The following is a 26,041-nucleotide window of genomic DNA, read 5'->3' as shown; positions in this document are numbered from 1 at the left end:
TGGGATGTTTAGCTTAAATATTAAGACTCGTATTGCTGACAGGAGATGCTGATTCATAAGTCTGCTGAATACACTTTGAATTTTCCTGTTTATACACCACCAACCATGAAATATTAACCAAGTGAGTCATATGTGCACATTTAACAAATTGCAAACCACAGTACAGTGAAGCGAAAACATAGAGGTGATTTACTGTTTATGCCATGCCACAAATCTTAAATCATGTCTTTGAATAAGAATAACATTAAATGCTCGTCCCACAACCAGTTATCTTGTGTCTATTACAACCATTTCTCTCATACAATTAGAAGAAATTACTGTGAAATGTGGTAATAATAGATAATTAGCAGCCAGTCCTGCATTCTCTATTAGCTCTAGAGCTATTTAATGAGTTTCATCTTTGATTTAATCTCTCAGCTTTCATCAGAATCCACTCTGAAAACATAATGTGTCCTGGCTGAACCTCGTTAGGAAAGGCGTTAGTTTTTCACATTGAAAATTTATAAGATTATGATGTGCTGATTTCTATTTCTAAACGGCTTTCTTTTGAGTTATGTTCAAATATTGCTGCATGTTATTACAATTATTGCTTTCTCAAGGCTTACATTTTGCAGTTATGAGTGAATAATTTATTTAGACAGTTTTTTACATTCTCACAAAGGACTGCATCTAGTAAAATATAGCTGTCATAAACATTATGGGGCATAAAAAACATTGATATGTAGATAATAAAATAAAATACAAGGACATACGATGATGGATATAAAACATGAGTCCCAAACAATAGGCACATACCTAACTAAATAAATGATTCTTTAGTTTTTTCTTCTTAAAAATCAGAATAAAATGAATCACAACCTCTTAACAGAAACCCATTCTGCATTATGCTACAGTGGAAAAAGTAAAAATAAAGAATATTAAGAAGTTTTTGGTACAACAAAAGACAAATTGAAACTAAATCTGATCTATTCATGTTGGATTATTCAATAAATGGCAAAAAAAAAATTTAAATATGAATTCTGGTTTTAGAAAAGCTAAAAGATTTGGATGCTAGCTTTCTCTCTCTTTTTAATATGCATATCTACATATATATCACATAAATTACTTCATTATTTATTCATTTATTTTTTTATTTGTGTATTAGTGCGCTGTTATCACTACGTGTTGGATACACAGCGTATGTTAACGCAGATCAACAGCAAACCAAACTAAATTTTAATGAGCCAGGAAACCGAGCGTCTTGCTCCTTTATTACGGTCTTCTTGACAGCTTACAGTTCTGTGCAATTGTTTGGAAAGCTCAATGAAAGCGTTGAGTGAAAAGGCATTGCTTTCGAAGGAGTAAGAAAAGATTTAAGACACAAAAGGCAAAGTTTGCACATTGATAGGCAAACTAAAAACGTCTTCCTAACTGGTACTGCTTCTGCTACCCATAATGCAATGCGACCTCAGAATTCACCTTAAAAATAAAATACAGATATACCTATACTAACTGTATAGATGTTTTTAAACTAAATGACCAACTTTTTAGCATGAATTATTACAGAAATATTGAAATTTTTTATCACTAAATTATCATGAACTATTTCTAACTTTTAGCCTTGGGCAGAACAATTATATTTCTTAATCTGGGATTTCCTACCACAAACAAGCAAAGGTGGTATGACAATAAAAAAATCCTGAATCCTTGAATCTTTCTAGCCTAGCTGAACTGAACTATCTTAGCGGAGCTGGTATTCTCTAGCTCTCATTGATTTTCTAAAGGTGAGGTGTTGGAGTAGCAGCTTCAGCAGGCAGCCTGGCCTATTTTCACTGACATTTATTTTGTTCTTTCTTTTCACAGTTCCTCTGCTGCCTGCAAGACATTTCAATGTGCTTCTTTCTGTAGCGCAGCAGACTGGACTGGTTTATGCTAAGTGTTGTCTCTAAGGTCCTTCCTCAGAAACCTTTAAGTTGGTGTCAGTAGAGGAACATTAAAGGAAGAGTTTGGGATGTAAACGCAGCATATGGAGGCTCTGCAGGCTTGTGAGATAAGCAGTGGGGTGACGCCACCCCCACACGGTGCATAATTTAGATATTTTCCCGGATAATCTACAAATAGCGCTCAGCTGTATGGACTATTTTTATCTTTTATAAAGTCTCATATAAACTACAACTCTATCATCAGTTTAATACCGTTAGCTGTTCAATATTTTAACAAACTGTAGAGCTGTTTAAAATGTAACCAGCAGCAAATTTCACTTTATTTAGAGGGTTGTTTTGAAAGGAGGCTCTGTTGGAGTTAATTAATTAATGGCATGATAAATTAAAATATTTATGGTTTTGGTTGTAAGCAGATTTTATTTGTTTATTGTGTTTTTATTTTTATTTTTTATATATATCTTCCAGTTCCAGTGTTAAATGTCCTTTATAAATATTAAAGAGCACTTATTAATCTTTGAAAGGGTGAACATGCCATTATGAATACATTACTTAAAATAGAATAGAATAGAATTCAACTTTATTGTCATTGCACTGTCACAAGTACAAGCAACGAGATGTAGTTTGCATCTATCCAGAAGTGCTCTACGAGATATAAATATTTATTTACAGATGTACAAGACTGTGTATGTATGGACTATAAGGGGTTATAGCAAGAGATATAGATATTGTGTATAATGGTCTCAAAACAACATTGTTATAGTTTATTACCATAATTACTGGGACAATTGTGGGTTAAAATGGTTGGTAAATGTTTTTTCTAGGCTTGACAGAATAAAAAATTAATACAATAAACCATAATATTTTCTCTTGAGACCATTTTCAAGTAATAAGGCAAGTTTGCTTTCTCAAACACTAATAAACTTGAATTTTGTACACAACACTTAACAGGAAGATATTTTAAATAAAGCAAATAAAAAGTAAATATAAAACATTAATCATCAGAATGAAAATGATTGAGCTCATTTTAATTTATCATGACATTAATTGATTAATTCCTTATTTTGACACATTTATTGTGAAATTTTTTAAAAGTATTTTCATTTATCGTCACGATTAATTTCAGTCAGTATTGTGTGTATTTTACCATTTTCTTCACTGTTTGTCCCACAAAAGCATCAATAAATATCAATAACTTCAAAAGTATGATTTAATGCAGTTACAGTGTGCCACTTAGTAATTCAAATCACCATGTGATTCATTTTTATTTTATGAAAATTAAAATTTTATTAAAATTTTTATTTGATTATTTTTAAAGAATCCTATTTCAAATTTGTGGAGCTATGAATGTAGTCAGTCGTACAGTTACCAGTACAGATTTTTTTTAAAAACCATAATCACAATATTACCACAAAATATTGCAATAAAATTCTAAATCCTTATCACCCACTCATTTATTTACTGTTGAAATTTGACTTTCTCTCTTCTTTTCTATTATAAATTTTGGTTTTGTTGTTTTATACCAAGATCTTCAAAAAGTCATCTTCTATCATATTTATTTACCCTTCATAAATCGATACTTTATCCATTTCACCAAAGACAATCTGCCGCCCTGGTGGAAATGAGCACAGTGGGTTTCTTGTGGTTCTGCTCGCTCTGCACAGACCAAGATGGCCGCTCTGTTCTTGCAGGCTTATCAGCAGACACAGAAACCTGCTCTTTGTTCTGAGTCCTGCTGCCTCTGAAATCCCTGATGCTTTAAAAATAGCCGCTGAATGAATAACACAAGAACCCTGAGCTGTTAATGAGTTGATGATAAAACCCAGAATGCTGAATGTGCTGGAAAATGGGATGAATTATTTAAAATATTAACAGATCGGCAGCATTCAGTGATTCATTATTTAAACACCACTGAGAACAGGAGATGTTTGATCTTAGCATTTATTTCTTTCAAAGATAAAAATAGGGAAATATTAGCTATTTTTGCCGCTGGTTAAATTTTAAATATGAGCTACTTTTGGACTAAAGTCTTACTACACTTTTTGTTTTCATAAAGAATTAAACTATAATAACGTCATACTTGAATATGTGTTTTTTTCTCATTAAATTACTTTGATCCCTTCCAATACAGGGAAAATATTTGTTAGAAAACAGATGATGCCTGTTTTTAGTTCTGTTCAATTTATCTTAGATTTAACAGATAATCTGAGGAATTTAATCCCAATCTGGAGACATTAAGCAATGATTATGGTAGATAGAAAAAAAAAGTACATTTCCACATAAAAACTCAAAACGTTTGAGACTAATTAAAAAAATTCTGTGAAAAGTGGAACATTTTAGTTTGAAAAGTCAAAAAAAAGTTGAGAATGATCCCAGACATTTTTGAGAAAAAAACTTGGACATTTCTGAGGTTAAAGAGTCAAAAATGTTGCTACAGTAAAACTGAAATTGAGATTAATGCTGGAAATTTTCTAGAAAAAACAAGACAATTTCTGACTTTAAAAAGTCAAAAATTTGCTAGAAAAATTTGGTAAAGTTTGTAAAGTTGAGAATTTTCCAGAATTTTGCGATTGAGCTAAAAAATCTCTAGAAAAAAGACAAGAATTTCTGAATTTGGAAAGTCAGAATTTTGCTACAATAAAACTCAGAAATTGAGTTTAATCTCAGAAATTCTCAAGAAAAAACAAGAGAATTTTCTGCGTTTCAAAAGTCAGAAACTCAGAAACGTCCAGGTTTTTTTCTTGAAAATCTTTGACTTTTCAAACCTAGAAATTTAGTTGTTTTTTCTAGAAAATTGTAGATTTTCTGTTGGAAATTTTCTCTTGTTTTATAAACAATAACCCTGAAATGCTGCCTTGGATCTAAACTTGAGTTCCATGAACATAATTTGTTGGTAACAAATTTACTGACTTTTAATTTTGCCCTGAAACCCATTAGTTTTGTTTTAAACCACGACTTGGTTATGTTTAAGCTCTGCTGCAGTAAATGTTATACTTTCACCCATGTTGGACCCGTTTAGATTTTCAGTCTCTGAATTACAGACTCACTTATCTGTAATTCTGATCCAGTCTGAAAGCTGCTGGTCCTGCAGAGCTTTTCATTTGTACTCAAGTGAAAATGAGCTTTAAGTTATGAGTCACAGGAGCACAATGGAGCCCGTCTCCTTTTGTTTTCAGTTTGCTTGCAGATATACGTGGGTGAATAAAAGGGAAAAATGCAGGCGGACTGTTTTACAGTGCGTGATACCTTGCATTGAATAATTAAAGCTGCGAGTCGGGTCGAGCTGTCCCTGCTCTCCGGCTTCTCGGTTGAGTGTCTGGCTGCGGCCTCGCTGTTATCGTCCTCCTCGTCCGATCGGAGGCTCCTCTCGCTCTCCTCCAGAGACTCCCTCTCCTCGGTGGAGTCATCCGCCGTGCTCTCACTCCGCTCCTCGGCGTCCGTAGGTCCGTCCTTGGTGTCGGCCAATGGCGAGCGAACCCTGGCGGTGGCGTCCCGGGCTTCGCCTCGTAGCCGCGTGATGTTTCCCTCCAGCAGGCGTCGCTGGACGATGCTGTGAGGTTGCTAAAAAAGAAAAACTGAGATGTAAATGTTTAGATAGTAATGAAAAAGTTTCTACTGATTCTAAAAACAACGCAAGCACTTGAAAAACTCACCTAGCCATTTTTTTTTAGGATTAACTTAAAGTTTTTTTGGGTGTCACCTTCGGAATGTAACATCACAAATCACCTAGTAACCACAGCCAAGCGCAGCCCGTTACTTAGCAACCCCAGCCAAGCCTGTCACCTAGCAACCCAAGCGGAACTCCAGCCCATGCTGGAAAAGACAAATCCAGTGTTTTGTTGTCGATCTATCATCCAGAAACCACTTGCTGCATTCTCGTTGGTTGTGCAGGAGGCTCTACTAATGCTTTTCAAAGATCTACGGTAGCATAATTGCACATCATTGTGCAATTATGTAAACGTTGAGTTGGGGAGCGTGGCCGGAAGCAGCTTATTTGGATTTAAAGTTACAAGACGTTCTAAAGCAGCTCAAAGTTGGTAGAAATGATCAGACTAAAATCTAATTATCTAAGAATGATTTTCTGCAAAAAAAAAAAGTTTAACATGTTTTGTGTAGACCATAGATCTATCCTAAGCTGTTCAAAAAAGTGTAATGGGTTGCCTTTAACTAACAGAAAGAATGCAGTCTTTTTTTTAACTTTTCCATCAACCTTCAATTTACAACTGTAGCCTTTCAATAAGCTTACATTTGACCTCTGAATAAGAAAGTGTTGATTTGGCATAGTCGGCCATTTTGTTGTAGCATATGTTGACATTTTAGACCAATTTAAAGCTGAAATAAGTCATAAAAATAAGCTAAATCTGCATATAAAAGCTCTTTACCGTGGAAAGATCTCTGGGAGGGATTTATTTAGACAAACCTTGAACTGTAAAGGTTTTAAGGTGTTGTGACAAAGCTCTTTTTATCCCTTAATCCACCTGCCTGGAGTAAAATTTATTTTCTCAGCACATGTTTGGTGTTTTGTGTCAGATTCAAACCAACATGGCTGTCTGTTCACCGTCATATTAGCAGAAAATTTTATTTAAGCAGCCTGTTGCTCCATAATCTCATTGCTTTTCCAGACCTGCAGAGTTATTGGTTGAAAGCTTTCCGTCTTTTTCAAGGGTTCTCTGAAAATCATAACACCAGAACACTGGATTGCTTTTCTCTTTTTTACTCAGTTAAACTTTAAATAATAATTTAAAACTTCTGTCAAACTATTCAAAATAGATTCATGTTTCAGAAATCTAAACTTATATCATCTCTGATTTTGATTAGAACATAATTTTAAAGTGAAAATGGAAGATAATTTTCATTCACCCATCCACCCATCCATCCATCAATCCATCCATCCTTCCTTCCATCCATCCATCCATCCATCCATCCATCAATCCATCCATCCATCCTTCCAACCAACCAACCAACCATCCAACCAAATATCCATCCATACGACAATCCAACCAACCAACCAACCAGCCAATCAACCATCCATCCATCTGTTCATCCATCCATTTATTAACCCATCCATTCAGCCATTCATCTCTCCATTTATTCGTCCTTCTTTCTCCATTTCTCCTTCCTTCTGGTTGTCCTCTCTCCATTCGTTTTTCTTTCCATCTATTGAAAGTTGAATCAGGAACAATGTGGACCGTTTACATGAACAACTCTGAATTTTAGGATCATTATTTGAATCAACAATTAAAAACAGACCTGAACAAGTTTAATTCTTTAAATTTAGAGGTAAAACAGTGTTTGTCAGCAGGACAGAAAACTACAAGCAGCATTTTCATAAAAAAATGAAACAGACAAAAAAATATATAATTATTAGACAGAAACGGGAGTAAACATGGATTAGTTTGAGCAATAAACTGAATGATCCTTCGCTAAATATTGCAGTAATTCAATCAGTGGTTTAAAATGTATCTATGCTGCCTGTTGTCCTTTTGTCCTCCACTTCTCTTTATTGCAGTAACCAGCCTGCAGCTATTACACCTTTAGAGAAAGCGCTCTGTTTGTCCGCAGCGTGTTCCCAAACATAAAAACAGCCGTCCAGCCATCGCTGTCCCTGCTCTTCGTCTCATGGGAGCTCCAGCTATCAGCACAAGGTGTTTTTGAGAATCGGCTCTAACACATCTGATTGGGCTTTTGATTAATTTTCTGCATAATTGTGCAATCAGTTGAGCAATTTGTTGTTGTCCAGCTTTTAAACCCATTAAGTCTCAGGTTATGTGTAAACGTAGTAAGAATTATAAACACTGAAGCTGCTGTTTTTCTTTAACACCAGTGATTATTTTAGGGGTTTTTTGCACTGATTAACAATCATGCTGATATGACCTGGATGGCTGTTCAAATATTCCTGACTGGAATTTGAATTGGACCCAGAGTATTTCATGGAAACCAAAATAACATGGCGTTGTTTTGGCAGACATCAATTTACTTTCTTGGCATTTATAAACAATAAAATTGGGTGAATAAAATGAGGTTTCTGCGTTAGCTTGTTGTTTTTCAGCAACACTCCAGCAGGTAATCACCTCCCAGGTCACAGAGTTCGATTTGGCCTCTTGTCGTCTCTCCAGCTGGGGCTGAGCAGCTGCTGCTGATGCCCTCGTCTCGTCTTTGCACCTCTCCTCTTCTCCCACGTCATTACTGAACCAACTTTACACTTTCCCCCATTTTTATCACTGATTCTCAACTTGTTTGATTTATTTTTTCCTCATTTACTGCTGATATTAGAATGCTTTATCATTTTTTTACCCTTTTGTTCACTGAAAAAAGAAAACAAGTGATCCAACGTTAAATATAACTTTAATTTGTTACAAGTAATCAAAGTAAGTTAAGTTGTCATGCTAAAAAAAAGGAAAATAAAGTGATGACAAAATTAATTTGATTACTCATTTAATTAATTTGTAGAGTAATTCTCTTTTTTTCAGTTTACTGTTCTAACTTATTTTATCCCTTCAATCCCTTGCAAAAAATATTTCTAAATGACGGATTTTTAACAAACAGTAAAATGCAAGAGTAAATTTTTGCCAAACAATTTAGTAATTTTGAGATCAATATCAGAAATAAAAAAAAGTAAAATTTTTAATTTAATAGAAATTTTTAAGAAAAAACTCAAATTTTGAATTTACAGATGTTTTCGAGAAGAAAATGTTTTTTTTGTTTAACAGACATTTTCGAGAAAAAACTCAAATTTTGAATTTACGGAAATTATTATTATTAAAATGTATTTAATATTTATTTGAGCTAGTTTTTAATAATGTGGATTCATTGACTTACATCTTCAGTTAATTCTTAAGACCAGACAAAATTGCTGAAAAATCTAACACGATTATAAGCGTTTCAAATTAGTCAATCGATCATTATTGATTCGTTTTTTATTTTATTTTAATTTTCATTAAATAATAACTTTTTATTTTAAATACCTAAAATACCGCCAAACTGTTGCTCCAGTTTATTTTTAAGCAGTTATGAGTTGCAGTGACAAAACTTTAAACTGCTGCTGTTACAAGTTACTCAACTGGTTGTTGCTAGGTAACCAAAGAGTGAGTGAAGTTGCTAGGTAACCAAAGAGTGAGTGGAGTTGATTCCACTAACTTAGCTTAGGCTGAGCAGCTAAAGTTCTTCCTCTGCCTACATCTTCCAGAATGCTGTGCGGTTCTGGATCAGAGTTCAGTGAATATTGAATTATATCAGTTGTATCATCTATTAACATTTACCACACGTCTATTGCGATATATATTTATTCTTTCAAGCATAAGAATTACACACAACTGTGATCTTAATTTCTGATTATTAAATGTATTTAAATGTTTTTGTTTTCCTGTAATCTATACTGGGTCAGAATTGCAAAAGCAAACTAAGTTGCAGAATATTTGACATCTCTTTAGAGAACTGCCTAATTTTTTAGGGTTAGTCCAAAATTTTCAAAAGTTAAGATTGATCTAGGCGCCTTTTTTAAACCTCATTTATCTTTTCAAAACATTTTTTTTAATTCGTGCAACGATCATTGAGTAGTTGCAATACCCAACTGTGTCCAAGTTTAACAATCTAGCTTTTATTTTGAGGTGAAGTTAAAGGCGATCTCTTTGCTGTATCAATCATTATAAACCCTCCACCACAGTATACTGCTGCCACCATCGTGCTGAAAAGCTCTCTTTAAAGGTTTTCATTGTGGTAAATGGCACAATCTTTGTCTCATGTTTAGAAAATGGCTCATCAGACCTTTGGCTAGCATCCTAACCAGTTTTCCTTCGGTTTCCGTCAGATTGGTGCGATTTAAACCCAGCTGGGCCTTAAACAGGAAAATTATCCAAAACACACACCACCACTGGTTCTGGAATTGAAAAACAAGCCAACACTGAGCTTCTTGAATGGCAATTACCAAAATTACACAGTCAGGGATTTTCAAAATTACCAGTGAAAGAAAACCAAACAGTTTTTATGCGATTAAATATCAGTCATGATTGTTGCTGAAGCTGGGTTTAGCAGCAACAGCGGTTCAGACTCTAATATAAATGAAACGGCCTACTAAGTCTGCTAAAGTGCTTCCATTATCCTCCACGGAAGAAAGCTAATATGATTGAGCGTAATGTCAGCTATTAGTGTTTTTCCATGTTTTCTGGTGGTCAGTTCTGACTGCTATGGAGCAAATTAGCTTAGCAGCAGCAGTGCTTTTCCAGACAGCGGTTAATCATAACGTTGGCGTTTGCTCCGTATTATCGGACGCAAGATTGATTTGTTCTGTTCGGTTTGAATGTAGAGTTGAAACGGGAAATGGTAGAGATGTCTGGAGAGAAACTGATCAAACGTAATCAGGAGGAGACGAAAAGAAACTGTAGCATATTAAATTAACTAGAACATTATACCCAGAGTAGCACTACTTCAACATATTTACTAAAGTAAAAGTAAAAAGTAGACGTTCAAGAAATTACTGAAGTACTGAGTAACTGATCAAAACATCAATCGTTAATATTTAAGAATATTAAGCAGACAAAATGTATTTGGAAATGTTATAAAATTAACATAATTACAAAATCAGCCAAAATATTTTTTTTCTATATTATTTTTCTTTCAATATAAAACTTGTGAGACTTAAACTAAAACTGCAGGTGTGTAACAGGTAAATTTTTGGTTAATTCGTTCATTTAATTGGGTAGAATATTCTGAAATGTTACTCCAGTGCGAGCGATAAATAAGATTATTTGAGTAAAGCATAATAAAAATACTCCTAGAAGTAAGTAAGTAACCAGTTACTAATCAACTCTTGGTACTTTTAACTTTATTTTGCTAGAAAGCCAAACAAGCCAGAAAAGCTGGATTTTATTTATATTTTTTGGTTATAAGTAGCTCCAAACATTAGTATTTTACACTTTGGGCCAATTAAAAAAGAATACACTGTCTTAAAGTTTGGTGGTCAGTTGATTTGCAGTTGGTTGGCTTTGAAAAACAAAAAACATCTACTTAATGAAATATTTGTTGCAAATATTTCTAAATAAGCGCCACAAAATCTGTGATCCTCATTGCAGAAACTCACAAAAACAATCACAAATCCTGGAGGGACTGACCGATCTGAAAAGATGCTCTTTAATTTTAATAAATATCAATGCAGAGACGGCTATTTAGTAATATATTAGCATTTTGTTAATGAGAATGAAAATGAGTTTTACGCCTCTGATTTACTCAAGTCAACACAAACGTTTCACCAAAAAGAAAATCAGCCTTTTTTCCGACCTAAACAACTCAAGCATGATCCAAAATACATCCGAGGTTAAAATAAAATCCTTCCATCCCTTCAGTCAAACCAATTTCTTCTCCGCATCTGCATCACAGGTGCACAGAAATGTGACGCCTCCAACCTTTCCTGTTCGTCTGAAAGCAGCGGGTTTCAATTTTCTGCATCTTTTCAGTTTTGCATAACATCCACCCAGGATGTTTCTCCACCTTTTTTATTTGTCTTTACATATCATCAGTTCAAGGTAACGTTTGAGAATAGCGATCATGACTCTAACGTCAGTTTTGTTGTTTTCCTCTGAGATAATTTAATGTCTCTGGATGGAGAGTTATGATCAACAGCTGTAAGATTATTAGCATAATAGTAGTGAGCAGATGGCATATTAATTTGCTGCTTATTTTGGCAGTTTTGAAAGCATCATATTGAATTATCTGCAGGCTAAAATCCTTATGTATAAATTAAGTGAACCTAACAAGTCATTAATCCATTAAACCATTGATCTTTTTCTCTTCTTCTGCCATTAGTTTTCGTTTAATCCACATAAAAAATTCACCTTTTGTTAAGTTCTGTGCTTTTATTTTGCCATCTGAAAAGGGTCAACGGTGACAGACTTGGAACGAGTCATTCTGCACATTTTCTGCAAGCTGTGGAGAGTCTCTTCACAAACTGTCAAGTGTGACAAATTCCCTCCCCGGTGACGCATCTCGACGTTTCGGCACATTTTCTCGCCTCTCTCAGCCGGCGGTTTGTTAGCAGATTGAGAGCATGAAAAGCTGCATCAATAACTCGCCGTCCTGATGTGTTTATGGCAGAGCAACGCGATGCAAACAGCGGCTTGATGCGCAGCGCAAACCTGGCTGTGCAGTGCAGGGAGAGTCTGAAAACCCAATGTGTTACGCTTTTGATTTTATATCAGGATTTTTAAATTTCATTCTTGTTTTTGTTTTTTTGGTGCAAATTATTTATGCTAGACAGAAATGAATTCACAACAAGGTGACATTTCTGTGGATCTGTGACCCGACATTTTTCCACAAATCTCTTTACAGGAAAGCCTAAGGGAAAGTTCTGTAAGCTGGGTGCAATGACCAATAAATCAATTAATTGCATGATAAATTTAAACAAACTCAATATTTGAATAATTTATTGTTTTTCTCCCTTTTTCCACCAAGAACTGGATATCAAAAGTCTTCAGTCTGGTGTTTTGATCTCAACTAGGCCGTTTTTTGACGGACAGTTTTGTTTATAGAGACTTCATTATTCATTTTTTTTATTTCTGTTGTTTTGTTTTTTTATTTTGTATATTTAAAATGTTTTTCAGTGCCAGTGTTAAATGTTCATTAGAATTTAAAGTTTATTTATCTTGGAGAATGTCTTCTTGCATTATCATTTTTGCCGTTATCATTATGTTACTTAAACTGTTTCAAAAACAATATTATCGTTTATCGCAATAACTTCTGTAGACAATTTATCGTCCAGCAAAATGTATTATTGTAACAGGCCTAAGTTCTTGTAAAAGAAATTTGATTTAATGTGTTCTGCAGTTTGTAGCGCTGTTCAGTATTTGGTTGTGCTATTTGTGGACTAAAACGTGAACTTTGGTAAAATTAGGCCCGTCGCAATAAGCAATAAATCAATTAATTGCATGATCCATTAAGACAAGCTCAATAATCTCAATTTGCATGATTTATTGTTTTTCTCTTTCTACCAAAAACCAGAACAAAACTCTTCAGTTTGTGCGTTGGTCTCAAATATCTCCTTTTTCTGAAGGATAATTCTGTTTCCAGAGACTTCATAATTCAATTTATTGGTGGTTTCTGTTGTTATGTTTACTTATTTTGGATATTTAAAATGTCTTCTTAAAGTTTATTGATCTCTAAGAATGTGTTCTTGCATTATATTGCTTGAAAATAGTCACAAAACAATATTATCGTTTATCGCAACAACATCTAGGAGAATTTATCGTCAACAAAATTTATTGTGACAGTTCAGTGTATAGTACTCCTTGTACGACTTTATTCTCGTACGATTTCTCGTAATATTATGGTTTAATTCTCGTTTTATTCATTTTTTGTTAGCCTAGCCTCTCATGATCATAATCCGGCCTAACAAGGATCGACTTTGCTCCTTGTGTTTTCTGTTCCTTCGTGTCACGCTGCTGATTTGGCTCATGTGAGTCCAGTGGCGACCTATACGCTCCAACCAGTTCAAACCAGTCTCCCCAGCAGGTCAGCTCAGCACCAGGGCTGCTCCTCCTCCTCTTCATCTCTGTCTATTTGGCTCTGTGTCTCTCCCTCTGTGAGTCAGATTAGAGGCTGATTGCCATGCGGACTAATTATCTGACAGCAACAGACTCGTCTCTCTCCTCCATCAGCTTTCTAATGCTCTCTTTCTCATTCTGTTGGACGTCTCCAGCAGCCGACGTCCCGCTGCAGCGATCAGGATCCTCCTTTTCCCTCCATCTCCTGCTCTTTCTTCATAATAATAAACCTGTAATGTGTCTTCATCACGTGGCGACATCCCACTCCGTCGTAACTGTGATGACTAAATCTCTGGTGACAGAATAAACTGCTCATGTGGTTTCCAGCGGCGCTCTTCGGGGTTTATTTGATCCGCTTCCTGGAAGTTTTTGCTGTCAGTTTTTTGCTCAGACTTTGCCAGGTCAGTGATTCCCAAACTGCAAACATTTTAATGAGCGTTGCGTTTAGCGCTGCAGTGACCTAATGTTTCCCAGTTTTGGCGACCGATGGTTCAGATTATTGTAGTTAAATAAAACTAACAAACTGAAATTGAGAAAACGTTTTTAACTCGCATAAATAAAAACGGTATTTGATGATTGTGCCAGCTATTTTTCACTGATATTTAGTGTACTTCCTTTCATTTTTATTTCCTATTGTGAGATGTGTGTTATTATTAGTATGGGAAGATAAAGTGTGTTTATAAAACTAAAACATGCTGAAATTACATATATAATAGACTTTGTTTTGGTGTTTGAGTCTATTTATTAGCCTTTTGAACTGTGAAATGTCTTAATTTTTATTTTTTTTAACTCCTCACAAACAGTTTGCGTCAGCTTTCGTCAAAATACGTCACTTCAAACTCCCCCTGGTGGCTTTTAGGCAAGTCTGCAATTTGGGAGAAAACACCAGCTAACTGGTTGCTCAACAAAAATTGAATACTTTTTTTGAAAATAGTAACTTCTGTTGAAGATAAATGTATAAATAATCAAAATACTTTAATCTCTTTTGAATTCTGCACCTAAAAATTAACCAAAGTATGAAAAAACTAAAGCTACTATTTAACTAATAACTAATAAAAACTAGCTAACGCTCAAAAAACCAATTAAAACTACATAAATTAGACAAATAAAAAGTCGCAACAAATTAAAACTAATAAAAACACTGTGCAGACAGATTGAAAAAGCATAACTTCGTTGGGGGACGTTTGTTTAAGATGAGAAAGCAACACGTTTTGCACGGTTTTTAGATTTTTGTTTAATTTTCTTTTAAGCAACTGAAATGTCAAGGTTGTTTAAAGTCTTTTTAAACAGAAGCTTGAAAAAATGCATTTAAAACCCACAAGGGCAGCTCAGTCGCTCAGTGAGGACAAATACAAACAGAACTACTTAGTCTCAGTGAGTTTAATATATTTTTAATTGACAGTTTTAAAAATTAAGCTTTTGTACTCTCTTCCTGTTTAAAACTTTAGTCCTCAAAATACCTAATTTTATTTGACGGGTTAGTAAGAACTAAAATAAAGTCATGATAACAGGAAAGTACATCCGTATTCACTTCTACCGTTTTATGTATCTAGATATAATGAAGATCATGAGGTCTTTAATTATTTAATGGAGATGCAATGTAAAATTCACATTTTTTTTACTTCCATTTGGGTTTCAACTTCTTCTAAAATCAACCCAATCGCTTGAAAAAAAAAACACCTGGCCAGTTTCTTGGCAATAAATTTGATTTTTGGTTTCTGGAAAATGAGCTGTTTCAAAAGTTTTCCTGATTTGTAATAGCAACCCCTGCAGAGTTCCACTCGATACCTAGCAACCCCAGCTAATCCCAGCCTGTTACCCTAGAAACCCTGGGGGCACGAGGGGAGTGTGTTGTATTGAACCCTGAATCTGACTGTTACTTTAACCAAAGAACAGTTTCCTTTATTTAAAGAAGGAAGAAAACTGAATTTTAATCTATTTGAAGGTAATTTTCAGTCATGATGTCACATGTTAACATTTTCTAAGAACAGAGTTTCACTCTCCATTTCCAGAAACAAACCTTGTGTGAACTAACCCTGTGTTTGGGTTGTTCACTCTATAATCTAGCAGTTTCTTGCATCTTTTTTCATTTAAATGGAGATTTTTAGGGAGCAAACAAACCAGTTTGTCGGAGGCCTAATAAGTGGCCAGATAGCGTCCTGTCTGTTTACATTAACGGGATTCGTGACAGTTGACAGCAACACTTGTAAATTATGTTCAGCTTGTGTTTAACATCACTTTGTAAAGATTATTTAATTTTATGCCCAGCTGCATGCTGTCTTGTTTTAAATGCAGGGTCCCTCCTGTGATTTTGCTATAAAAATTGCCCCCTGGAAAAATAAAGATTGTCCACCTTCGCTTCTGAGTTTCTAAAGTAATATTTTTCTTAAGCTCTCCATCCTCCAGCTGCTTGGTTGAGATTATATTTACATAAGATTTGTATAATTCATGACCACTTCCTGTGGTTGGCGTGAGGCGTATGAAAAGTTGTCTGCAGCTGGAAACGTCAAACTTTGAGTCTGATTCAAGGTGAAAAGCTGAGACCATTACTGGTCTCAGCTTTTCACCAGCTTTTCTCAGCTTTGTAAAAAAATAAAAAAATACATGCAGGACGTTTCAGGAGAACAAACCTCTGTCCGACTTAGAAATGACTAATACAGGAGATCAACCTGTGTACATCTGATTAGACTCTAGAACAGGATTGTGAACACAAGCAGGGTCACTTAATGCTAATTGCTTTGCTGGATGCACTGAATGTCCCGCATCGTCATTTAAGCTTCTGCTACTGTTGTGATGGCAGCATTTTGAACTGGCCCAGAAGAGTCAAGGGAATTCAAAACCCACAATGCAGCAACAAAATCCACAATGCAGCAACAAAAACCCACAATGCAGCAACAAAATCCACAATGCAGCAACAAAAACCCACAATGCAGCAACAAAACCCACAATGCAGCAACAAAATCCACAATGCAGCAACAAAAACCCACAATGCAGCAACAAAAACCAAAAGCAACAACAAAATCCACAATGCAGCAACAAAACCCACAATGCAGCAACAAAACCCACAATGCAGCAACAAAAACCCACAATGCAGCAACAAAACCCACAATGCAGCAACAAAATCCACAATGCAGCAACAAAAACCAAAAGCAACAACAAAACCCACAATGCAGCAACAAAAACCCACAATGCAGCAACAAAACCCACAATGCAGCAACAAAATCCACAATGCAGCAACAAAAACCCACAATGCAGCAACAAAACCCACAATGCAGCAACAAAATCCACAATGCAGCAACAAAACCCACAATGCAGCAACAAAACCCACAATGCAGCAACAAAAACCAAAAGCAACAACAAAATCCACAATGCAGCAACAAAACCCACAATGCAGCAACAAAAACCAAAAGCAACAACAAAATCCACAATGCAGCAACAAAACCCCACAATGCAGCAACAAAACCCACAATGCAGCAACAAAAACCAAAAGCAACAACAAAAAGGCAGCAAAAAAGCCACAATGTATAATCAAAAACGCAACAAAAACAGTGCAACAACAAAAATGTTTTAAAACATTTTTAAAAAGCCACAACGCAGAAATCTAAAACAAAAAAGCCACAACAGAACTACAAAAATGCAACAACACAAGCCACAATGCAGCAACAAAAACTACAATGCAGCAAAAATGCATCAAAACCCACAATACAGAAATAAAAACATAAAAAGCCACAACACAACGCAGCAAAAAAATGCAACAAACCAATTGTTTGTTTTTTGCTTTCAAAGCGACGCCTGAATTCAGTTTCTGTTTTAAGATATTTATTTTTTTCTATTATTTCTCTCTGTGAGCGAGCCATTATTCTCAAATGGGCACCATAGGAAGTTTGTTGGAAATAGTCATTTAAGCATAAATGTTCTAACATTTTGAAATAAAAAGCTTCATAGTACCAATCTCGAGATACTGAAAGAAATGCATGAAATTGAAGTTAAATATTTTGAAAACCCAAATAAATGCTTTTTAATGAGAAATATATTTAGTTCCTACCAAATATAATTAAAATTTACATCAGAGCTGTCTTAATTTATGCCTTAGTAACAAACATGGACGTCGTCTGTTTGTTTGCTCGTTGTTTTTGTTTTGCTGGGTATTTTTAGCCTCCAGTCTTCCTGCTGCGCTCCGAGGGGAGCAGCTGAGGGAGTGTCACCGCCCATCCACCCCTCCAGATGACAGGGAGTGAGACAGGTCCAAGCCTTCTAATTGTCCTGGAGCTAATAATAAAACCCGCATCTGAACCGATTTCACGCAGCATGTCTAGGTGCAGGAACCCAAACTCTGCACTGGATTAGCAGAGTTTCCCAGATTGGGAAACTCTGCTAATCCACTGGAGGTTAGCAGAGTTTCCCTCTGGAGGGTAGATTTACTTCTGAATGAAGCAGTTCGCAAAATTCTGCTTTGGCAGCTCTCATTTCTGATTTCAAAATTACCTGGATTCATTATTTATGCACCAAGGAGGAAATTTTACTAATTTGGTTCAGGACTGAAGCGATTAATCATGATTAATCGTCGACTAGAAGCCATTTGCTAAAAAAACTCCCAACATATTCAGAGCAGCAATTATACCAAAATTGTAAAAAATAATATACAGTTTGCATTTAAGATTAATCATGATTATTTGATTATTGAAATTGTTGTCAATTAATTTAGTAATCGATTAATTAACGGGTATATACAGACACAAAAAAGGCAATTTTCTGGAAGAAAATCCCATTCAGAAAAGTTATATATATATATATATAATCATTTCAAATAAAAACATACTCTGAACTCCTGAAGTGACGTAGTTTTAGCTCCACCTTGTTCAGATTTACCAAAGGAATGCTATTTTATTGCATTTTAGGCAATAAAACTTAATTTTCGTACTTAAAAAATTAATTATTTATTAATTTGTTGCTTTTAATGCATTTCTAATATTGTTGCAAAATGAAAAATCTGTAGAATGAACCTTTGTTTATACAATTAATCATGGAAATAATCAATTAATCGATTACTAAAACAATCGTTTGTTGCATCCCTACTTTAGCTGTACATATTCTATGCAGAAGGACTTTTCTCCGCTGTGGTTTCCTGTTTGTAAATGCTGCCAGTTCCCATCTATCCAGACCTGTAGCTTTTGATTAGCCTCAGGTACCTGCAGACACACACACTTTCACTCATCTGTTTGAGTTACACTCGAGGAAACGGACAGCTAGTATGTAGGGCAAAACCATGGCTACAGCAGCAGGAGCAGAGATGCTTAATGTCTTTACATCAGTACAGATTTTATTACGTTTGGTTTTGTTTTTGCTTTTTTTTCTGATGCTCTTCTTAGAAATGACGATAACCTAATATATGAACTCTTGGCTACAGTGAGTGAAGCATATATTAGTATTATATTAGTTATTTCTTGGCTGTTTTACTTAAATGAAAGCAGCTGCTTTTTGATGTCATCTGATGTTTCAGTTTTGAATATACAGACAAAATGATGATCTGCTGCTTTTTAGACACTTACAGGCATATTTTAAATGTGAAACTGAGTTATATTAGAGACAATATTTCTGTAGGTCTGCAAGAAAATATCTGGACATTATTTGTTTGCTGGGTTATTGTGTTTTATATATAAAAATCTACAGCGGCGTATTATGACCACTGTAGATGTTTTTTTTTAATTCTGAAATTTTGTGATTTTTGTGATATTAAAATAATAATAATAATTAAATAAATAAAATTAAGGGATTCATCTTAGAAATTTTCTAGAAATTTATTTTTTAATTTAAGTTTAAAAGGTTGACCAATTGTAAAAAAAAAAATTATATATATATATATATAATTTGAGATTAATCTTAGAAATTTTCTCAAAACTTGAAAACTTCTGAGATTGAAAAAGCTGAGATTCAAAAGTCGAAACATTTCAACTTTTGAAATTCAAATTTCCAGGTTTTTTAAAAAGAATTTCTGAGATTAACCTCAAAATTTCAGAATTTTTTGATGGTGAACTCATCTTTACAAAGAAACCGTTTATCTGCCATCTACAGTGGCTATGCTAACTAGCCTTAGCATCACAACAGGCCATGCTAACTGCTGCGTAGCAGAGCCACATGAGATTGTGATTGACAGCAGTAAGTCCCGCCTCCTGGCTCTGATTGGTTGGCGATTTAAGTGATGGTTTCATTAAATATGTAAAAATTAAACTGTTCTTCATAAAAGTTACTTACTGTAGTTTAAATGTTTGAATTAAAACAATTTCTGCAAACAAGTGGATCAAATCTCTTCCAAAACGATGAGACAATAAAAAAATAAATATTAAATCAAATGAAAGACAATATTAGACTTTAAAAATGTCTACTGCTTTAATTTATACATTAGATTTTTTTTTTTTTTTTTGCTGTAGCCTGATTTTCGTCCCTGCTTGCAGCTCAGCTCTTACGTAAGGCTGGGTTTGTTTTGCTGCTCTTTAGCCCGAGGTGCTCTCACTCTCAGCATCACCACAGCCAAGCTCTGCTGCAAAGTCGGGGCAGCAGCGCGCTCTGAAAGGGCAAAACCCAATTCCACAGCACGAGCGCAGTGGAGGGGAAGAAAAGAAAAGGATTCAGGGAGGAGGTGCAGAGTATTCGGCCTTGTTCATGCAACAAGCAAGGATTTCTGAGGGTACGAGTTCGTCTGTGGGGTTGAAAAATCTGTTCAACACCTGAGCCCAGAACGACCCAGATTATTGTGTAACCTCCATGTTTCATGCTGTACAAATGAGACGAATGAAAGCCGCTCCAGCGAAGATGGAAGCGATGCTTTTCAGTCATTTTTTACAGACAGAATTACAGTCATGAGAGAAAAATGGGATCATTTATCTCTTCCTTTCATTTCTCTTCTTTACCGTGAACTAAGAATACTTTTTAGATCATGTTTCACCACAAAGCCAAGTCTCAATATGTCACATCATCCAAGTATCTGCTGATCTCTGGTAGCAGTCAGTATCGCAACAAATCTGAGGAGGCCTCTGACTGAAGACAGTTACTGTTTGACTGTCTGTACGTGCCAACGGCTCGATTTCCCCTCAATAAAGACGATGTTTTACAGTCACATGTTCTGGATGATACAATCGGTTGTTAAGCTAATCCACCTCATTTGCTTTTGCTGATCCGTCTAGAAAACCCGACAAAGAAGGAAAACCTGAATAATTTGATCCATCAGCTTCTCGAACCACATTTCTTTCAGTATTTTTGAAATATCTGCAGGATTTTAGTTTCCATATTGCTGTGGAGTAAATTTGTTGGGGTCAAAATCCCAAAGCTGAAAGTTCTCAGGAGCCAAAATTATTATTTTTGCAAAGAGAAAAAGGGATTATTGTGAATTCTTTCTCCTTTACCTGCACAACTATACATTAAGCAAGTTAAATTTGAATGAAACCAACATTTGCCTTAATCTTTGGCCTATTATCTACTTTGTTGGTTCTATAAAACCAACAAACTTTTTTTTTTTGTTCATTTCCTGCAGCAAAAATAAAAAAATTGTTTTCAAACTCTCCCTGTGTAAAACGTTGCTGGATGTTTGTGGCACAACTTTCTATGAAATAAAAATAAAAGAAAATAAATTCTTGTACATTTTACATTTAAGCTGGCCATGGAAAAATTTTGTTGCTAAAAAATTACAATCAGTGTCCATCTGCATCGGCTCCATGATTACCTACAGGTGACAGCAGAGAGTTTATCAGGCTGTGGAGGAAGTTTTAAATGTTTACCATCACCTGGGATCCAGGCTTCGTGTTTCTCACACTTTATCCTGACAGTTGGTAATCTATGGCGGCACATTTTAGACAGAAACAAAACAAGAGTACATTCCTGCCAAAAAACTCAGAAATTTTAAGATTAATCTCAGAAATTCTAGAAAAAACAATACATTTCTTTTGGAAAGAAAAACATCTAAGAAAATTTGTAGAACATACTTGGAAATTTCTGAGCTCCAAAAGTCCAAATTTTGCAAGGGGAAAAAAAAAGTTTGAAATTTTTAAATTAATCTCAGATATTTTCTAGAAAAAACAAACTATTTTTGTTGTTTGTTTGAAACTCAGAAGTGAATTTGCTGCTGTGCTTAAAACCTTTCTACTGCTCTATTATCCAACAAGTTGAAGCAGCAAAGTAAGCCCAGAGCATCATACTACCATCGCCATGCTTTTCTGAGATGCTGTTAGCTTTATTTCAGATGTAAAATCACACTTAATAAAAAGTTCCCATTTGTCCACAGAATATTTTCCTAAAAGTCTTGGATCATGAAGATGTTTATTGCTAATTTATACCTCATAAATAAATTACATCATTTTTTCAGAATATTTTTTTGAATTTACTCAGGTTTTCTTTTCTGATACTTAAAAGTAGTTTGCTCTGAAACGTTTGACAAAAAGGAAACAAATACATTTTTAACATCAATGTATAAACAAATGAACAGTGCTGTAAACTTTACTAAAGATTAAGTTTGGCATTTCCCAACTTAATGAGAAAAAGAAAAACATATTCTTAAACTCTTGAAGTTTCTGCTTTAATATTTTACTTTTTATGTTTTGCAATGTAGAAAAATTCAATATTAGGCATATATAATAGTTTTATTGCTTTATTGTTTAATTTGGGTTAATTTAAAGTGTTTTTCATGGGTTCTTGTTCTGGTACTAATAGGAGCCTTCAGTCTCGAGACATTTTGCTCTGTTATCAGTTCTTCCTCAAATGAAACTTTGAGGAAGTCATTTTTTAAATAATTTTGTGTTTTCTGTAGCTTGACAAAATCTTGTGTCCTTGCAGGCATATCTGTAGTTATTTTTTAATGATAGTCAATTCTGAGTCGTCTTGTTGGAATGACACGTGATTCTTTCTCTATTTCTTTCTTGCTGTTGTCATTTAAATTGTTTTTCTTGTCTGTCTTAAAATTGCTGTGCAGTTTTGGTAATTTTGTTGTGCATAAATCATGTCTGGGTCTTTTGATAGTTTGGAGTCACTAAATTTGTTGTTTTTGAGTCATTTTATTCAGTAATTAGAGTGAATTAACTAAAAATATTATTAGCTAAACAGAGACTGTGGCTCAGGAAGTTTGTCTATAACCAAAAACACTGCAAATACAGAGGAAAAATGTAAATATGTTCATAATTAGACTGATTAAGAAACAAAACTCAACTACTGAAGGTGAGAATGAGGGTTGATCTTTTTTTTTTGCAACTAATGTCTCTGTTGAAATGTGGCAGACATGAGAGCAACATTTCCAGTTTCCCCACACCAGAGTGACGTATTGAAAGTTGTTGAAAAAGCTCAGGGGAATCAGGGCCGCAGCCATTAAACCAGAGCTCTGTTAGAGGAGCAATAAATTGTGGGGATTATTACAGACAGTTCCTCCAGAGTCTAAGAACCGCTTGACTTCAGAGGCTTTCAAGAAGAGGAAGTCAGGACTTTATATGCAGGGCCGGATTTCATTCTATAAAATGTGTGAGAGGAGATGCACAGTGAACCGTGACCAGCGCTGACGTTCCCACTTCTGCAAACATTGTTCATTTTTTTTCTTAAAGCAACCCAGTGTGCACAGCACAGCAAAGCATTAGCGGATGAAGAAATGATGGGTAACTCAGAGATGCTTAGAAAATGTTACATTTTTTAAAAAATACACACAAGTGCAAAACAGCAGGCATAGAAAAGCTAATGAAAAATGTTAGAACATGTTAGAAAAAGAGAAATATTTAAATGGAAATATTTTGACTTCCAACAACCACAAGAAACCTTCAAAAACATGAAGTTTACCAACTTTTCTAAAGAAATGCTGCCAAAAAACCCTCAAAATAAACATACAAGCATGGACAAACAAAGCGGAGATTTAATAAAACGGCTCCAAATTTAGCATCAAAACCTTACAGTAGTTTTGTTTTGCTCTTTCCCCAGCATTGCGTAAGATTATTGATGATTTCTGAACATCTTAAGGTTGTACGCCGCTATATAAATAGTTGCCCCAAGTCTGAACCGGAAGTGATCGGCGCCATCTTGGTAAGCAATCGCAGCGGAAAGCATAAACGAACCTCGGCTCCGAAACCAACAAAAATAAAGTATATTGATACTTCTGACTGAAGTGCCGGAGAAATACATATAAACAAAATCACCGCTTTTGGGATCGGCCCGTACGACACAGAATGTGGCTTGTTTGTTGTTGTCATAGCAACTCCATAACAACTGCCGTGACAGTTAGTTACGGATACATGTTAAAAGAACGCGCAAATACTTGAGAGCCCTCTAAAAACATTTATAACTGCCTGTATTAGTAGTTCAAGCAACAAATATACGTCAATATTCATTGATGCACAGAGTGGAAACTATGTTAGCAAAAAAACAAAACTATGTTAGCAATACTGCGCAAGCTAACATTCATGGCCGTCCGTATCTTCGTTCTTGGCCAATCAGCGCCAAGGAGCTTCTTTATTCACACTACTCTAATTGTTAAAGAAGAGCAATAAAATCTGATTAAAGTATTGCAAAAAAAATCAAAACATTTTTCTAGAGGATTTCAGGTAACGTTCAAAATTTCAGAGTACTTTGCCATAAATTTACTACGGGTTTTTTTTTTCATCTAATTTTGAGATTAATCTCAGATATTTTCTAGAAAACACAAGAAAATTTTGAGGTTCAAACGTTAAAAACAATAAATAAATAAATTCTAGAAAATTTCTGAGTTTAAATCTGTTTTTTTTTTTCCAAACTTGGAAATTTCCAAACTCAAAATTTGAGGGATTTTTTCCAGAAATGTATTCCTTCTTTACTCCTCCTTTTCCTTATGTACTCTAAACTCATAAATTTTTAGATTAATCTCAAAAATTTCTAGAAAAAAACCTTGACATTTTCTGAGCTTCAAAAGTAAAACATTTCTTTTTTTTCCCTAGAAATTTTCTGAGTTTAAATATATATATATTTTTTTTTACTTTTTATTTATTAGCAGATTTGACTTTTCAAACTCAGAAATTTACTTGCTCAAAATCTGAGGGGGGTTTTCGGCAGAAATTCACATACTCATTTACTTTTGTATGTATCTACGATGTTATATTAGAGATGGGATTTAAACGAACGTGCATTTAATCAGCAGCAGTGGTGTGAACTTGAGGAGAAAACCTTCTCCGCCTCTCCATCGTCTCTGCTGGTGGATGCTGGACTCACCAGGTCTTTGGAGGTTCCGAGTCTCTTGAGTCCGTCCAGGGGCAGCAGGTCAGCCGAGTCCTTGTGTGTGAACTGGGTGGCCTGTTTTAGGCGCCTCTGCTGATGCAGGATGGCTTTGTCCCGGATGGCCAGCTCTCCTTTCTTCGCCTCACTCATGCTCTCAGCTGTCTGTGCAGCAGACGGGGTGGACGTCACGGTTTACGGTCTGCTTTAGCGTCCCCCTGTTTTGCAGAATAAACAACCAGATATTCCTCTCTGTCTGGTCAAATCCTGCTCCTGTCTCCTCTCATGTACTTTTCCTGAGCGCTCCTCGGATGTAGAGCTGCATCTTCCTCTGAGATCTGTTCCCTCTGACTGAGAAGAAGAAGAAGAAGGTGGGACTACTAAGTCTGTGCGCGTCTTTTCTACCCTCCCCTCGGCGCTCCCGTCCTTGGATTTCTTCGTTTGCTCACCATTCAGAGCACATCTTCCCTGACTTTACAGAAAAAATGACAGCTCTTCATGCATTAAAATTTTTTTTAAAATCATGCCTCATGCTGTGTTTTTGCAGCTGGATCTGACCTCACATTGAGGATCAATCTGGCAGATATTGATTTCCTCTGTCCCCCCTTTGAGTGCCACAGCTAAAACCAGAATCCAATTTCTCCCGTCCATTCACTCTATAAATATCCCATCCAATCTTTGTCCGTGACCTCTAGACGATGACACGCTGAAGATGCTGCGGATTTAATGAAAAACAACAACATAACTCTGTTCAGCACAAACAACACGCATGTGAAACGTTTCCTCTTTAGGGTACAGATTTGTTTTTAAACGGAGTCCTTGTGAAGGTGAAAATACAGCGCGCATTTAGAGATGGGGAGTTATTTAAAAGCAAGTGCTGCCCCCTGCTGGTTGCATCTATAAGTCTGATTTTTCCCACTAAAACCAAATAAATTACGTAATTCCTCATGTTAAGAATAATGCAGCAATTTAAATTTTAGTTTGAATCACAATTAAATGAGCAATAAATAAATTCACTAGGTTTGAAGTGTTTGTTGAGTGAGGAAATATGAGCAAACACTGCAAAAACACAAAATCTTACCAAGTATTTTTCATCTAGTTTCTAGTGCAAATATCTTACTACACTTAAAAAGGCAAAACTAATTTAGAAGTAACTTTTCATTTAGAAATAGGGGCTTGTTTTAAGTCATTACTTTAAAAAAATACCAGTTACATTGGCAGATTATTTCACTTATAACAAGACATAAGTGAAATAATCTGCCAGTGAAACTAAAACTTTTTCAACAGTGTTAGGGGATTATTGACTTTAAACAAACTCCTATATCTTGCTGAAAAGTGACTATTAAGTTAGTTTAGTCTTATTTCAAGTGTATTAAGATATTT

General features: G+C 35.2%; 2 protein-coding genes across 3 annotated transcripts in view; one reads left to right on the top strand and one right to left on the bottom strand.

The window, feature by feature from the left end:
- The window catches only part of nrip2 (nuclear receptor interacting protein 2), a 34,152-nt gene extending 8,733 nt beyond the window's left edge, over positions 1-25,419 (bottom strand). The window contains exons 1-2 of the mRNA XM_032589980.1: positions 24,656-25,419; positions 5,166-5,480 (exon numbers count right to left, since the gene is read on the bottom strand). Coding sequence (XP_032445871.1) covers positions 5,166-5,480; positions 24,656-24,811 — 471 coding nt within the window. The 5' untranslated portion in view covers positions 24,812-25,419. The remainder of the gene's footprint in view (positions 1-5,165; positions 5,481-24,655) is intronic.
- itfg2 (integrin alpha FG-GAP repeat containing 2) overlaps positions 1-26,041 on the top strand; it is a 57,796-nt gene that overhangs the window by 30,230 nt on the left and 1,525 nt on the right. The window contains exon 13 of one of the 2 annotated variants that reach the window (XR_004342719.1): positions 23,396-23,497. The exons of the other annotated variant lie outside the window; for it this stretch is intronic. The gene's annotated coding sequence lies outside the window, so the exon portion shown is untranslated. The remainder of the gene's footprint in view (positions 1-23,395; positions 23,498-26,041) is intronic. 2 annotated transcript variants of the gene reach the window in all.

Source organism: Xiphophorus hellerii, chromosome 17, assembly GCF_003331165.1.
Source record: "Xiphophorus hellerii strain 12219 chromosome 17, Xiphophorus_hellerii-4.1, whole genome shotgun sequence".
NCBI classification, from domain to species: Eukaryota; Metazoa; Chordata; class Actinopteri; order Cyprinodontiformes; family Poeciliidae; genus Xiphophorus; species Xiphophorus hellerii.
This window is presented reverse-complemented; position numbering and strand designations above follow the sequence as displayed.